Source organism: Hippocampus guttulatus, chromosome 4 (genome assembly GCF_054856545.1).
Source record: "Hippocampus guttulatus isolate MCC_2025c chromosome 4, RoL_Hgut_1.0, whole genome shotgun sequence".
NCBI classification, from domain to species: Eukaryota; Metazoa; Chordata; class Actinopteri; order Syngnathiformes; family Syngnathidae; genus Hippocampus; species Hippocampus guttulatus.
The window spans coordinates 3039796-3054254 of NC_141264.1; the positions used below are offsets into that span (position 1 = coordinate 3039796).

Here is a 14459-nt window from a genome sequence, read left to right on the forward strand (position 1 = left end):
ACTTGTCATAGTAGTTTAAAACTGCTTTAACTGTATTCAAGTAACAGTACCCTCACTCTTCATTCCATTGTTTTCTACTCCACCCATCTCTACAAATGGTGTTTTGTTTTACCGGTCCTCCATGAGTGAGTCTTCATTTTTGCCTTCTCAAATCATTCATCACTGAGTTGCTGCCAATCCTTGGCAAAAATACATGTTCCATACTTTTTTGGCATAGAGTATAAATGTTGTATCTGTGACAATAAGGATATTGTTAATGAACATTACCGTGACCCAGGGTGGAGCGAAATCATTTGGTGGTCGTCATCTGGCACAGTATTTATACAACGACTATCTGCTGTGATAGGTTCTGGTCTCATCACTGTCATCAGAACTTCCTCCCATTGGTCAGGCAGCTGAAGGAACACATTAAAGTATTCCTTGTTAAAACAAACACTCCATACTGAGCTGTCACCTGAAGGGATCACACAGGTCAAACATGTCCTGGTGACAGACCGGGCAAAGCACTGCAGGTGGGGCTCGATGGTGAGCACCTGTTGCCCTACACTGCAGCCATGGAGTCCAGCTGGGCACAGGGCGAAGAGGTAACGTGGAACTTAGTCTTTTTTTTTAACGATGCTTATTTTGCATAATCGTGTCAAGAATGGTCTGTGCACTCAAAAAAATCCTTCAAATGAGAATTTCTGGGGTCAGGACAGAGCGGGGTAAAACCGCATTCAAACATGCTGCTCCTTTTCCATGGAATAACTCACAAAAGGATCTGAACTTGCCAGAATTTATTACTCTGGGAGAATTCAAATTTGAAGAAAAGGAACGAGAAACGAATTCCATTGTCAGTCATTCAGTCGTTCACAGGACAATAACACACACTGTCTCACTCATGTAGATGATTTTGTGGAAATCGATTTTGCAGTAATCGTATTAAATGGGACCGTCCTGTTATTAACTGGCTTGCAATGTCAAAATGAAATCCTGTAACTCTGTGTCACACCTGAGGCTCATAGCGGATGAGAATGTTGTACTCCATGGAGTGAGGAATGTTGTCAACCGTGAATTCAATGAAGGCTCCCTCAGGGACATTGACCAAGCCGATACCTGTCCAAGTGGGATGGTGGTCCTGTGGGTGGGGCCTTGAAACCACCGATACGCCCTAAAGGAAGCAAACTCATTAGGGAAGCAACAAAACCCTCTTTCAATAAATATACAATATTTGGCTGTGATATTCTGTTAACAATTTTTTAATTAACATGCCGGGTTTTGAAATAAATATCACAATAAAGATGTATGGAATTATTCCAAAATTGGGGCTTGTGTTTGGCTGCTGTGGCTTTTTTTTTTTTTTTTAAATAATACAATTTTCTCTACACAGTGCTTTCACAACAGCTGTAGCTATAACAAAGCGCTTGACAGTACAGCCATCCATCCATAATCTAATCCACTTATCCTCAAATGGCTCGCGGGCGAGCAGGAGCCTATCCCCACTGTCTCTGCGCAGTAGGCGGGGCACACCCTGAACTGGTTGCCAGCCTATCGCAGGGCACACATCGACGAACAACCATTTGCGCTCACAATCACACCTGGGGACAATTTTGAGTGTTCCATTAACCTGCCTTACATGTTTTTGGAATGTGGGAGAAAACTGGAGTACCCGGAGAAAACCCACGCAGGAGAACATGCAAACTCCAAGCGGGAAGGCCGTAGCCGGAATCGAATCCTGCACCTCTGCACAGTAAGGCTGACGTGCTAACAGTCAACCACCATGCCACCGCTCCATTCATTCATTCATCAAAAATAGAAAATGTAAACGTAGTGCAGAAACTACGCACTGGACTTGGGATGGCACTCGCTGCCTTTGAGCAAACAAGCAATCGCATACATATCTGCCTCGCACCCTTGTTGCTCAAGTTGAGAATAATTGAAGCAACAAGAGAAAACTGTGTGACACCTAACGTCAATCTGAGTCCAGTATCTATTCGGCAAATGAAAGTCAAGGTGAACATCTGCTGGCAGTCGTGAGCTTTTCAATCGTCCTTCACGAAAAATGCGAGGACCAGCTAAGGAGTTGCTTTGTCTTTTAAGTATGGCACCTTACTCTGATAAAACAGTAACTGGTCAATGCTTTAAAGCGGGGGTTGCTAACCTGCGGCTCCCCAGCCGCGGGTTAGCAACTGGCTGGTTCAATGCGGCCAATGGTTCAATGGTTGGCTGGTTCAATGCGGCTCACGGGCTTTCAAATGACAAGCGTCAAAAACGCCTCGGCGGTGGTGTGCTGCCATTCAAACGACGGCGTTAAATACATCAGAATTTACAATGTCAGCCTATCATCAATCCCATTACTTGATTGACATGCAGGATCAATAATCAATAAATATGGCTGAGCAGAGGTCTGTGTGTGTGTGTGTGTGTATTTGAGGAAGGGATGCAGTGATGTTTATGTTCACCCATGTGTATGATGTGGCTCTTTGCAGTAACACAGTAAAAAAAAAAAATGGCTCTGACTGGTTGGCCACCCCTGCATTAAAGTGTTAGATAAAGAGCCAGTGTCCATTTTAGGCAACATTGTCGTATTTTAGACATTTTGGTAAAAGGTGTGTTTAAGGCTACATATTAGTAAACACTTTCTTTGCTGCAGTTAAAACATGTTTTGAACAGCACTCAATTAAGTGAAATAAATGAGAAGTGAAAGCTTTGCAATTTATCCAATTTAAAAGTAAATGTAAAAAACAAAAAAGGCTAGAATTATTTAAACAAAAATGTATCCTTGATTGAATAAGATCATCTTTAAAACTGAAGCCTGAGTTGTTTGGGATAAATATTCACGATGATTTCAATGTTTGAACATTGCGCTGGGGCCATACCTGGCCGATCACGCATGAATGAGTTTACACAAAACACGATTCAAATACTCGACATTCAATGATTAATCTGCCTTTGATGTGCACACATGCACCCTTTGTGGCTTCCCTTCTCGCCGGAATTTCAAAATCTTTGCGATATGGCAAGGCCACGAGAATGCGAGGGGAGGGGTGTGACTGTCAGGAGTGTTCGTGCCTCAACAGGGCTACGTTCGTGAAAGCAAAACAACAAACTCAAACGCATGTTCGTTCAATGTTGTCAACTAATATCCGGATTCATTTTCGGCAATTTTTGTTCAATTTTCCAGAGGAAATTTCATGACAATTTGAAAATCTGGAATTCTGGGAAAATCCGGAGGACTTTCAGCTCGAAATAAAGTACAACAATGCAGTCATGTCGCTCAGTGGTAGAGCATCAGACTTTTAATCTGAGGGTGCAGGGTTCAAGTCCCTGTTCAGGTGATATAATTGATTTGATGTCAAAAACCTGAAGAGAACGACATTTTCCTGTTGTTGATACTTTCCAGTCGGAACCCTGACCCGTCAGAATCGTCTTCCTGGATGACAAGTATATGAGAGAAACAAGAAAATCATTTCAGTCTGCCCATAAACTCTGTCAAGTCCAAAAATGAAGTAATTCATGTCCTTAAATAAAGTCAATCAACTCCATCAATAAAGTTTTAAAAGCATGGGGTCACAAACTATATATAAACATGGGGGCAGTTGAGATAGTCTGGATGTTTCTGGGCAAAAAAGGTTCAATAAAGTACAACAATACAGCCATGTCGCTCATGAAGGAAGCATACCTTCAGTCCAGCTCCCCGTACCCATATTATGCTTTTATTTTGCAGGAGACTGCTAAGAAAGAGAGCAAAACAGAGCCTAGATAGCTCAGTTGGTAGAGCATCAGACTTTGAATCTGAGGGTCCAGGTTTCAAGTCCCTGCTCAGGCGATATGATTGCTTAGATGCCAATAACATTTTCCTGTTTTTGAAAGTTGATACTTTCGAGTCGGAACCCTGGCCCGTCAGAATAGTCATCCTGGATGACAAGGTGTAAGAGAAACAAGAAAATCATTTGAGTCTTCCAATAAACTCTGTCAAGTCCAAAAATGAAGTCATTCATGTCCTTAAATAAAGTCAATCAACTCCATCAATAAACTTTTAAAAGCATGGGGTCACAAACTATATATAAACATGGGGGCAGTTGAGATAGTCTGGATGTTTCTGGGCAAAAAAGGTTCAATAAAGTACAACAATACAGCCATGTCGCTCATGAAGGAAGCATACCTTCAGTCCAGTACCCATATTATGCTTTTATTTTGCAGCAGACCGCTAAGAACGAGAGCACCACAGAGCCTGGATAGCTCAGTGGTAGAGCATCAGACTTTGAATCTGACGGTCCAGGGTTCAAGTCCCTGTTCAGGTGATAAGATTGCTTAGATGCGAATAACATTTTCCTGTTTTTGAAAGTTGATACTTTCGAGTCGGAACCCTGGCCCGTCAGAATAGTCATCCTGGATGACAAGGTATAAGAAAAACAAGAAAATCATTTGAGTCTGCCAATAAACTCTGTCAAGTCCAAAAATGAAGTCATTCATGTCCTCAAATAAAGTCAATCAACTCCATCAATAAAGTTTTGAAAGCATGGGGTCACAAACTATATTTAAACGTGGGGGCAGTTGAGATAGTCTGGATGTTTCTGGGCCGCATCAAGTATTCCACAAAAAAAGTTCAATAAACTACAACAATACAGCCATGTGGCTCATGAAGGAAGCATACATTCAGTCCAGTCCCCAGCCCCCATATTATGCTTCTATTTTGCAGGAGACTGCTAAGAAAGAGAGCAGAACAGAGCCTGGATAGCTCAGTTGGTAGAGCATCAGACTTTTAATCTGAGGGTCCAGGTTTCAAGTCCCTGTTCAGGTGATACAATTGATTTGATCTCTAAACCGAAAGAGAGAAACAATTTCCTGTTGTTGAAAGTTGATATGTCCGAGTCAGAACCCTGACCTGTCAGAACAGTCGTCCTGGCTGGCAAGGAATATGAGAGAAACAAGAAAATCATTTGAGTCTGCCAATGAACTCTGTCAAGTCCAAAAATGAAGTCATTCATTTCCTTAAATAAAGTCAATCAACTCCATCAATAAAGTTTTAAAAGCATGGGGTCACAAACTATATATAAACGTGGGGGCAGTTGAGATAGTCTGGATGTTTCTGGGCAAAAAAGGTTCAATAAAGTACAACAATACAGCCATGTGGCTCATGAAGGAAGCATACATTCAGTCCAGTCCCCAGCCCCAATATTATGCTTCTATTTTGCAGGAGACTGCTAAGAAAGAGAGCAAAACAGAGCCTGGATAGCTCAGTTGGTAGAGCATCAGACTTTTAATCTGAGGGTCCAGGGTTCAAGTCCCTGTTCAGGTGATATGATTGATTAGATGTCAATAACACTTTCCTGTTTTTGAAAGTTGATACTTTCGAGTCGGAACCCTGGCCCATCAGAATAGTCTTCCTGGATGACAAGTATATGAGAGAAAGAAGAAAATCATTTGAGTCTGCCCATAAACTCTGTCAAGTCCAAAAATGAAGTCATTCATGTCCTCAAATAAAGTCAATCAATTCCATCAATTAAGTCTGAAAAGCATAGGGTCACAAACTGCATTTAAACGTGGGGGCAGTTGAGATAGTCTGGATGTTTTTGGGCTGCATGAAGTATTCCACAAAAAAGGTTCAATAAAGTACAACAATCCAGCCATGTCTCTCATGAAGGAAGCATACTTTGAGTCCAGTCCCCAGCCCCCATATTATGCTTCTATTTTGCAGGAGACTTCTAAGAAAGAGAGCAGAACAGAGCCTGGATAGCTCAGTTGGTAGAGCATCAGACTTTTAATCTGAGGGTCCAGGGTTCAAGTCCCTGTTCAGGCGATATAATTGAATTGATGTCAAAAACCTGAAGAGAACGACATTTTCCTGTTGTTGATACTTTCCAGTCGGAACCCTGACCCGTCAGAATCGTCTTCCTGGATGACAAGTATATGAGAGAAACAAGAAAATCATTTGAGTCTGCCCATAAACTCTGTCAAGTCCAAAAATGAAGTCGTTCATGTCCTTAAATAAAGTCAATCAACTCCATCAATAAAGTTTTAAAAGCATGGGGTCACAAACTATATATAAAAGTGGGGGCAGTTGAGATAGTCTGGATGTTTCTGGGCCGCATCAAGTATTCCACAAAAAAGGTTCAATAAAGTACAAAAATACAGCCATGTCGCTCATGAAGGAAGCATACCCAGTCCAGTACCCATATTATGCTTTTATTTTGCAGTAGACTGCTAAGAACGAGGGGAACATACAGCCTGGATAGCTCAGTGGTAGAGCTTAGTTAGTTAGTTAGTTAGTTCCGCCCGCTCCTATTTGGAACATTGGGCGACGAGCCTCCTCCATTTGTTCCGGTCACTGGCGACCCTTCTTGCTCCATGCCAGCTGACACCCATCTCACTGAGGTCTTCTTTGGCAGTCTGTCTCCACGTCTTCTTTGGCCTACCTCTCTTCCTCTTTCCACCCTCTGGCATCCAGTCCATGGCCACACTTGCCGGTCTCTCTCTTGGCAGCCGGAGTACGTGGCCGATCATTTTCCTTCTCCTTTCAGAGACAATGTCTGACAGTTCAGCCACTCCTGCCCTCTTCATCACCTCCTCGTTGGTGATGTGGTCTCTCCATGAGATCCTCAGGATGGATCTCAGGCAACGCCGATGAAAGACATCTAACTTGTTGGTAATGTTGGCTGTCTTCATCCATGTCTCACAGGCGTAAATCGCTGTTGGGATAACCACTGACATATAGGGGTAGCTTGGTGGTCGTAGTGATGGCTTTCGATGACCAGATGTTGCGGAGGCGTTGGAACACTCCCGCAGCTTTACCAAGTCTACTGTTGACGTCTTTCTCCACACCACCTGTATTTGAGATGTTACTCCCAAGATATGTGAAGCTGTCAATGTACTCTATGTCATGTTGGTGTAGAGTGAGTGGTTGAAGGTGCTGGTGCTGTCCGACGGCCATGGCCTTGGTCTTTTCCTGGCTAATTCGTAAACCGACCTTAACTCCGTGCTCATGCAGATTGTTGGTCAACTCCTGGAGTGCGGGCTGGGTGTGACTTAACAGAGCCAAATCATCTGCAAATTCCAGGTCAGCTAGTCTGCTCCCTCCCCACTTGATACCAACTTTTTCCCCTGTGATGGACTTCCTCATCACAAAGTCAATTATGATGATGAAGAGTAGGGGTGACAGAATGCAACCCTGTCTTACACCAGTGACAATGTCAAAATCATCAGTTGTGCCACTGTTGGTTTTGACACAACAGGTTGAGTTGTTGTACAATGACCTGAAGATGTTGATGTACTTGAGGGGTACACCATACAGCTGGACGATCTGCCACAGTGACTCCCGGTGGATGCTGTCGAAGGCTTTCTTGAAATCGATATAGTTGATCATGAGTGGTGTCTGAAGTTCTTGGCACTGCTCTATGATGTTTCGAAGGGTAAAGATCTGTTCGGCGCAAGACCTTCCCTTCCTGAAACCGGCTTGCTCTTCCCTCAAGATGTTATCCACTTCATCTTTAAGGCGATGTAGCAGGACACTGCAGAATACCTTGCTGGGGATTGACAGCAGTGTAATGCCCCGCCAGTTATTGCAGTCTGCGAGGTTTCCCTTCTTAGGAAGCGTGACAATGACCCCACGTCTCCAGTCGGCAGGAACCTCTTCAGCATGCCAAATCAGGTTGAACAGGTGGGTAAGGCTCTCCACAACAGCGTCTTGGCCGTGTTTCAACATCTCGGCAGCTACCTCATCGAGTCCCGGTGCCTTGTTGTTCTTAAGGCCCTTGATTGCTTTGGCAACCTCAGTCTCGGATATCTCTTTCGATGTAATATTTAGAGCTGGAGCTGGTGTCTCTTGATCGAAATTGAAGAGCACGGGAGGCATTGGTTGGTTGAGAACCTCCCTGAAGTGTTCCAGCCATCTTGCTTCTTGCTCCTCGTCGCTTAGAAGTGTCCTGCCATCCTTGCTCCTGATTGGCACGCTAGAGCTGCTCCTGGAGTTGGTTAGCTCCCGCACGATCTTGTATAGGGTCGTCGTGTTGTTGTTCTCGGCTGCTTCCTGTGCCTCTCTTGCTTTCTCTTCTAGCCACTGTCTTTTATCCTTCCTGCAACTCTTCTTCACTGCCCTGTCCAAGCGCCTGTACTCCTCGTCTTCCATCCTCCAGCTCCGGAGCCTCCTCTTTTGTTCTCTTTTTATCTTGGCCACTTTCCTTTCATCAATCAACTTCCAGGTGTTGTCTGTTATCCATCTCTCTTTGTTGGTACCCCTCTTTCTGCTGATAACTGCTTCTGCAGTTTCAGCAATGGCACAAGAGAACATACTCCACTGCTCCTCAATGTTTGCAAGGTGTTGTGATACCTTGAGCTTCCTACTCAACTCCTCACAGAAGCTTTCTGAGATGTTGTTATCCTTTAGCTTGTCCACTGCGTAAGGTCTCTTGGGCTGCACCTTTTTCACCTTCTTCAGCTTCAGCTTGATTTTACTCACCACAAGGAAGTGGTCTGAACCCACATCTGCACCTCTGTGGGAGCGAACGTCGAGCAATGACGAGCGCCACCTTGTGTTGATGCAGATGTAGTCCAGTTCGTTCTGGGTCCCGCCACCAGGTGAAACCCAGGTTACTTTGTGGATCCGCTTGTGCTCAAAAAAGGTGTTGCCAATGCTGAGGCCGTTGGTACTGGTTAGCATCAACAGTCTCTCCCCGTTGTCGTTCGTGGAGCCTGCAGACCCATGTGGTCCAACTGTGGCATTCAGGCCCCTTCTGTCATTATCCAGTTTTGCGTTGAAGTCTCCAATCAGCATTTTGATGTCATGTCTGGGGATTTCCTCAAGCACGGTCTGGAGCTGGTTGTAGAAGGTGTCTTTATCGTCCGCTGAGGCAGCTTCGGTTGGGGCATAGACTTGTACGATGGTTACTTTGGCATATCTGGTGTAGAGCCTTGCTGTAATAATCCGTTCATTCACCGGCTTCCATCCAATCAATGCTTTTGCTGCACTATTGGAGAGGATGATGCCGACTCCATGGGAATGGTGGTCTTGCTTCCCAGAGTACAGAAAAGTTGCTCCATCAACCACGAGACGCCCTTGCCCCGTCCACCTCATTTCACTAACGCCTAAGATGTCCAGGCGATAGTCCCTCATATTCTTCAGCACCTGGTCCATGCGACCAGACTGGAACATTGTGCGCACATTCCAGGTGCCTACTCTGGTGTTGGTTTTGGTTCCAAAGATCGGGGTCATCAGGGGTCGGGCTTCCTGCTGGATTTCACCCGGCCCCGTCATAGATACATCCAAGGATGTGCCGTCTCTTCTTCGCCGTGGTTTACCGGAATGGCTTCCTCTCGTCGTTTCTGTAACAGGTTTTGTTTTACAGGGTGAGGTTGTTAACCTCACGCCCAACCCCCAACCTGGAGGACCAGTTGGATGCAGTTTAACGTCGTACCCAGGACAGTGGTAGAGCATCAGACTTTTAATCTGAGGGTCCAGGGTTCAAGTGCCTGTTCAGGTGGTATAATTGATTTGATGTCAAAAACCTGAAGAGAACGACATTTTCCTGTTGTTGATACTTTCGAGTCGGAACCCTGGCCCGTCAGAATAGTCATCCTGGATGACAAGGTATAAGAGAAACAAGAAAATCATTTGAGTCTTCCAATAAACTCTGTCAAGTCCAAAAATGAAGTCATTCATGTCCTTAAATAAAGTCAATCAACTCCATCAATAAACTTTTAAAAGCATGGGGTCACAAACTATATATAAACATGGGGGCAGTTGAGATAGTCTGGATGTTTCTGGGCAAAAAAGGTTCAATAAAGTACAACAATACAGCCATGTCGCTCATGAAGGAAGCATACCTTCAGTCCAGTACCCATATTATGCTTTTATTTTGCAGCAGACCGCTAAGAACGAGAGCAACACAGAGCCTGGATAGCTCAGTGGTAGAGCATCAGACTTTGAATCTGACGGTCCAGGGTTCAAGTCCCTGTTCAGGCGATAAGATTGCTTAGATGCGAATAACATTTTCCTGTTTTTGAAAGTTGATACTTTCGAGTCGGAACCCTGGCCCGTCAGAATAGTCATCCTGGATGACAAGGTATAAGAAAAACAAGAAAATCATTTGAGTCTGCCAATAAACTCTGTCAAGTCCAAAAATGAAGTCATTCATGTCCTCAAATAAAGTCAATCAACTCCATCAATAAAGTTTTGAAAGCATGGGGTCACAAACTATATTTAAACGTGGGGGCAGTTGAGATAGTCTGGATGTTTCTGGGCCGCATCAAGTATTCCACAAAAAAAGTTCAATAAACTACAACAATACAGCCATGTGGCTCATGAAGGAAGCATACATTCAGTCCAGTCCCCAGCCCCAATATTATGCTTCTATTTTGCAGGAGACTGCTAAGAAAGAGAGCAGAACAGAGCCTGGATAGCTCAGTTGGTAGAGCATCAGACTTTTAATCTGAGGGTCCAGGTTTCAAGTCCCTGTTCAGGCGATACAATTGATTTGATCTCTAAACCGAAAGAGAGAAACAATTTCCTGTTGTTGAAAGTTGATATGTCCGAGTCAGAACCCTGACCTGTCAGAACAGTCGTCCTGGCTGGCAAGGAATATGAGAGAAACAAGAAAATCATTTGAGTCTGCCAATGGACTCTGTCAAGTCCAAAAATGAAGTCATTCATTTCCTTAAATAAAGTCAATCAACTCAATCAATAAAGTTTTAAAAGCATGGGGTCACAAACTATATATAAACGTGGGGGCAGTTGAGATAGTCTGGATGTTTCTGGGCAAAAAAGGTTCAATAAAGTACAACAATACAGCCATGTGGCTCATGAAGGAAGCATACATTCAGTCCAGTCCCCAGCCCCAATATTATGCTTCTATTTTGCAGGAGACTGCTAAGAAAGAGAGCAAAACAGAGCCTGGATAGCTCAGTTGGTAGAGCATCAGACTTTTAATCTGAGGGTCCAGGGTTCAAGTCCCTGTTCAGGTGATATGATTGATTAGATGTCAATAACATTTTCCTGTTTTTGAAAGTTGATACTTTCGAGTCGGAACCCTGGCCCATCAGAATAGTCTTCCTGGATGACAAGTATATGAGAGAAAGAAGAAAATCATTTGAGTCTGCCCATAAACTCTGTCAAGTCCAAAAATGAAGTCATTCATGTCCTCAAATAAAGTCAATCAATTCCATCAATTAAGTCTGAAAAGCATAGGGTCACAAACTGCATTTAAACGTGGGGGCAGTTGAGATAGTCTGGATGTTTTTGGGCCGCATGAAGTATTCCACAAAAAAGGTTCAATAAAGTACAACAATCCAGCCATGTCTCTCATGAAGGAAGCATACTTTGAGGCCAGTCCCCAGCCCCCATATTATGCTTCTATTTTGCAGGAGACTTCTAAGAAAGAGAGCAGAACAGAGCCTGGATAGCTCAGTTGGTAGAGCATCAGACTTTTAATCTGAGGGTCCAGGGTTCAAGTCCCTGTTCAGGCGATAAAATTAATTTGATCTCTAAACCGAAAGAGAAAAACAATTTCCTGTTGTTGAAAGTTGATACGTCAGAACAGTCGTCCTGGCGAGCAAGGAATATGAGAGAAACAAGAAAATCATTTGAGTCTGCCAATGAACTCTGCCAAGTCCAAAAATGAAGTCATTCATGTCCTTAAATAAAGTCAATCAACTCCATCAATGAAGTTTTAAAAGCATGGGGTCACAAACTATATATAAACGTGGGGGCAGTTGAGATAGTCTGGATGTTTCTGGGGCCGCATCAAGTATTCCACAAAAAAGGTTCAATAAAGTACAACAATCCAGCCATGTCTCTCATGAAGGAAGCATACTTTGAGTCGAGTCCCCAGCCCCCATATTATGCTTTTATTTTGCAGGAGACTGCTAAGAAAGAGAGCAGAACAGAGCCTGGATAGCTCAGTTGGTAGAGCATCAGACTTTTAATCTGAGGGTCCAGGGTTCAAGTCCCTGTTCAGGCGATACAATTGTTTTCATGTAAAAAACCTTAAGAGAAAAACAATTTCGTGTTGTTGAAAGTTGATACGTCCGAGTCAGAACAGTCGTCCTGGCAAGCAAGGAATATGAGAGAAACAAGAAAATCATTTGAGTCTGCCAATGAACTCTGTCAAGTCCAAAAATGAAGTCATTCGTGTCCTTAAATAAAGTCAATCAACTCCATCAATGAAGTTTTAAAAGCATGGGGTCACAAACTATATATAAACGTGGGGGCAGTTGAGATAGTCTGGATGTTTCCGGGCCGCATCAAGTATTCCACAAAAAAGGTTCAATAAAGTACAACAATCCAGCCATGACGCTCATGAAGGAAGCATACCTTCAGTCCAGTACCCATATTATGCTTTTATTTTGCAGTAGACCGCTAAGAACGAGAGCAGCACAGAGCCTGGATAGCTCAGTGGTAGAGCATCAGACTTTTAATCTGAGGGTCCAGGGTTCAAGTCCCTGTTCAGGTGATATAATTGAATTGATGTCAAAAACCTGAAGAGAACGACATTTTCCTGTTGTTGATACTTTCCAATGGGAACCCTGACTCGTCAGAATCGTCTTCCTGGATGACAAGTATATGAGAGAAACAAGAAAATCATTTGAGTCTGCCCATAAACTCTGTAAAGTCCAGAAATGAAGTCATTCATGTCCTTAAATAAAGTCAATCAACTCCATCAATAAAGTTTTAAAAGCATGGGGTCACAAACTATATATAAAAGTGGGGGCAGTTGAGATAGTCTGGATGTTTCTGGGCCGCATCAAGTATTCCACAAAAAAGGTTCAATACAGTACAAAAATACAGCCATGTCGCTCATGAAGGAAGCATACCTTCAGTCCAGTACCCATATCATGCTTTTATTTTGCAGTAGACTGCTAAGAACGAGGGGACCATACACCCTGGATAGCTCAGTGGTAGAGCATCAGACTTTTAATCTGAGGGTCCAGGGTTCAAGTGCCTGTTCAGGTGGTATAATTGATTTGATGTCAAAAACCTGAAGAGAACGACATTTTCCTGTTGTTGATACTTTCCAGTGGGAACCCTGACTCGTCAGAATCGTCTTCCTGGATGACAAGTATATGAGAGAAACAAGAAAATCATTTGAGTCTGCCCATAAACTCTGTAAAGTCCAGAAATGAAGTCATTCATGTCCTTAAATAAAGTCAATCAACTCCATCAATAAAGTTTTAAAAGCATGGGGTCACAAACTATATATAAACGTGGGGGCAGTTGAGAGAGTCTGGATGTTTCTGGGCCGCATCAAGTATTCCACAAAAAAGGTTCAATAAAGTACAACAATCCAGCCATGTCGCTCATGAAGGAAGCATACCTTCAGTCCAGTACCCATATTATGCTTTTATTTTGCTAGAGACTGCTAAGAAAAAGAGCAGCACAGACCCTGGATAGCTCAGTTGGTAGAGCATCAGACTTTTAATCTGAGGGTCCAGGGTTCAAGTCCCTGTTCAGGCGATAAAATTAATTTGATCTCTAAACCGAAAGAGAAAAACAATTTCCTGTTGTTGAAAGTTGATACGTCCGAGTCAGAACAGTCGTCCTGGCGAGCAAGGAATATGAGAGAAACAAGAAAATCATTTGAGTCTGCCAATGAACTCTGTCAAGTCCAAAAATGAAGTCATTCATGTCCTTAAATAAAGTCAATCAACTCCATCAATAAAGTTTTAAAAGCATGGGGTCACAAACTATATATAAACGTGGGGGCAGTTGAGATAGTCTGGATGTTTCTGGGGCCGCATCAAGTATTCCACAAAAAAGGTTCAATAAAGTACAACAATCCAGCCATGTCTCTCATGAAGGAAGCATACTTTGAGTCCAGTCCCCAGCCCCCATATTATGCTTTTATTTTTCAGGAGACTGCTAAGAAAGAGAGCAGAACAGAGCCTGGATAGCTCAGTTGGTAGAGCATCAGACTTTTAATCTGAGGGTCCAGGCTTCAAGTCCCTGTTCATGCGATACAATTGTTTTCATGTCAAAAACCTGAAGAGAACGACATTTTCCTGTTGTTGATACTTTCCAGTCGGAACCCTGACCCGTCAGAATCGTCTTCCTGGATGACAAGTAGAGGAGAGAAACAACAATATCATTTGAGTCTGCCCATAAACTCTGTCAAGTCCAAAAATGAAGTCATTCATGTCCTTAAATAAAGTCAATCAACTCCATCAATAAAGTTTTAAAAGCACGGGGTCAGAAACTATATATAAACGTGGGGGCAGTTGAGATAGTCTGGATGTTTCCGGGCCGCATCAAGTATTCCACAAAAAAGGTTCAATAAAGTACAACAATACAGCCATGACGCTCATGAAGGAAGCATACCTTCAGTCGTACCCATATTATGCTTTTATTTTGCAGTAGACCGCTAAGAACGAGACCAATCCAGAGCCTGGATAGCTCAGTGGTAGAGCATCCGACTTTTAATCTGAGGATCCAGGGTTCAAGTCCCTGTTCAGGTGGTATAATTGATTTGATGTCAAAAACCTGAAGAGAA

The 14459-nt window shown here is 43.3% G+C and overlaps 1 protein-coding gene and 15 non-coding genes across 16 annotated transcripts in view; 15 read left to right on the plus strand and 1 right to left on the minus strand.

The window, feature by feature from the left end:
* The window catches only part of lamb1a (laminin, beta 1a), a 73208-nt gene that overhangs the window by 18047 nt on the left and 40702 nt on the right, over positions 1–14459 (minus strand). The window contains exons 14-15 of the mRNA XM_086109445.1: positions 992–1150; positions 268–395 (exon numbers count right to left, since the gene is read on the minus strand). Coding sequence (XP_085965571.1) covers positions 268–395; positions 992–1150 — 287 coding nt within the window. The remainder of the gene's footprint in view (positions 1–267; positions 396–991; positions 1151–14459) is intronic.
* trnaq-uug (transfer RNA glutamine (anticodon UUG)) lies at positions 3736–3808 on the plus strand. The gene has a single exon. It is a non-coding gene; the product is annotated as a tRNA-Gln (tRNA).
* On the plus strand, positions 4212–4283 carry trnaq-uug (transfer RNA glutamine (anticodon UUG)). Its single transcript has one exon. It is a non-coding gene; the product is annotated as a tRNA-Gln (tRNA).
* On the plus strand, positions 4711–4783 carry trnak-uuu (transfer RNA lysine (anticodon UUU)). The gene has a single exon. It is a non-coding gene; the product is annotated as a tRNA-Lys (tRNA).
* trnak-uuu (transfer RNA lysine (anticodon UUU)) lies at positions 5209–5281 on the plus strand. The gene has a single exon. It is a non-coding gene; the product is annotated as a tRNA-Lys (tRNA).
* trnak-uuu (transfer RNA lysine (anticodon UUU)) lies at positions 5710–5782 on the plus strand. The gene has a single exon. It is a non-coding gene; the product is annotated as a tRNA-Lys (tRNA).
* On the plus strand, positions 9869–9940 carry trnaq-uug (transfer RNA glutamine (anticodon UUG)). Its single transcript has one exon. It is a non-coding gene; the product is annotated as a tRNA-Gln (tRNA).
* On the plus strand, positions 10368–10440 carry trnak-uuu (transfer RNA lysine (anticodon UUU)). Its single transcript has one exon. It is a non-coding gene; the product is annotated as a tRNA-Lys (tRNA).
* Positions 10866–10938, plus strand: trnak-uuu (transfer RNA lysine (anticodon UUU)). The gene has a single exon. It is a non-coding gene; the product is annotated as a tRNA-Lys (tRNA).
* trnak-uuu (transfer RNA lysine (anticodon UUU)) lies at positions 11367–11439 on the plus strand. Its single transcript has one exon. It is a non-coding gene; the product is annotated as a tRNA-Lys (tRNA).
* Positions 11861–11933, plus strand: trnak-uuu (transfer RNA lysine (anticodon UUU)). The gene has a single exon. It is a non-coding gene; the product is annotated as a tRNA-Lys (tRNA).
* On the plus strand, positions 12354–12425 carry trnak-uuu (transfer RNA lysine (anticodon UUU)). The gene has a single exon. It is a non-coding gene; the product is annotated as a tRNA-Lys (tRNA).
* On the plus strand, positions 12854–12925 carry trnak-uuu (transfer RNA lysine (anticodon UUU)). Its single transcript has one exon. It is a non-coding gene; the product is annotated as a tRNA-Lys (tRNA).
* Positions 13354–13426, plus strand: trnak-uuu (transfer RNA lysine (anticodon UUU)). Its single transcript has one exon. It is a non-coding gene; the product is annotated as a tRNA-Lys (tRNA).
* trnak-uuu (transfer RNA lysine (anticodon UUU)) lies at positions 13854–13926 on the plus strand. Its single transcript has one exon. It is a non-coding gene; the product is annotated as a tRNA-Lys (tRNA).
* Positions 14353–14424, plus strand: trnak-uuu (transfer RNA lysine (anticodon UUU)). Its single transcript has one exon. It is a non-coding gene; the product is annotated as a tRNA-Lys (tRNA).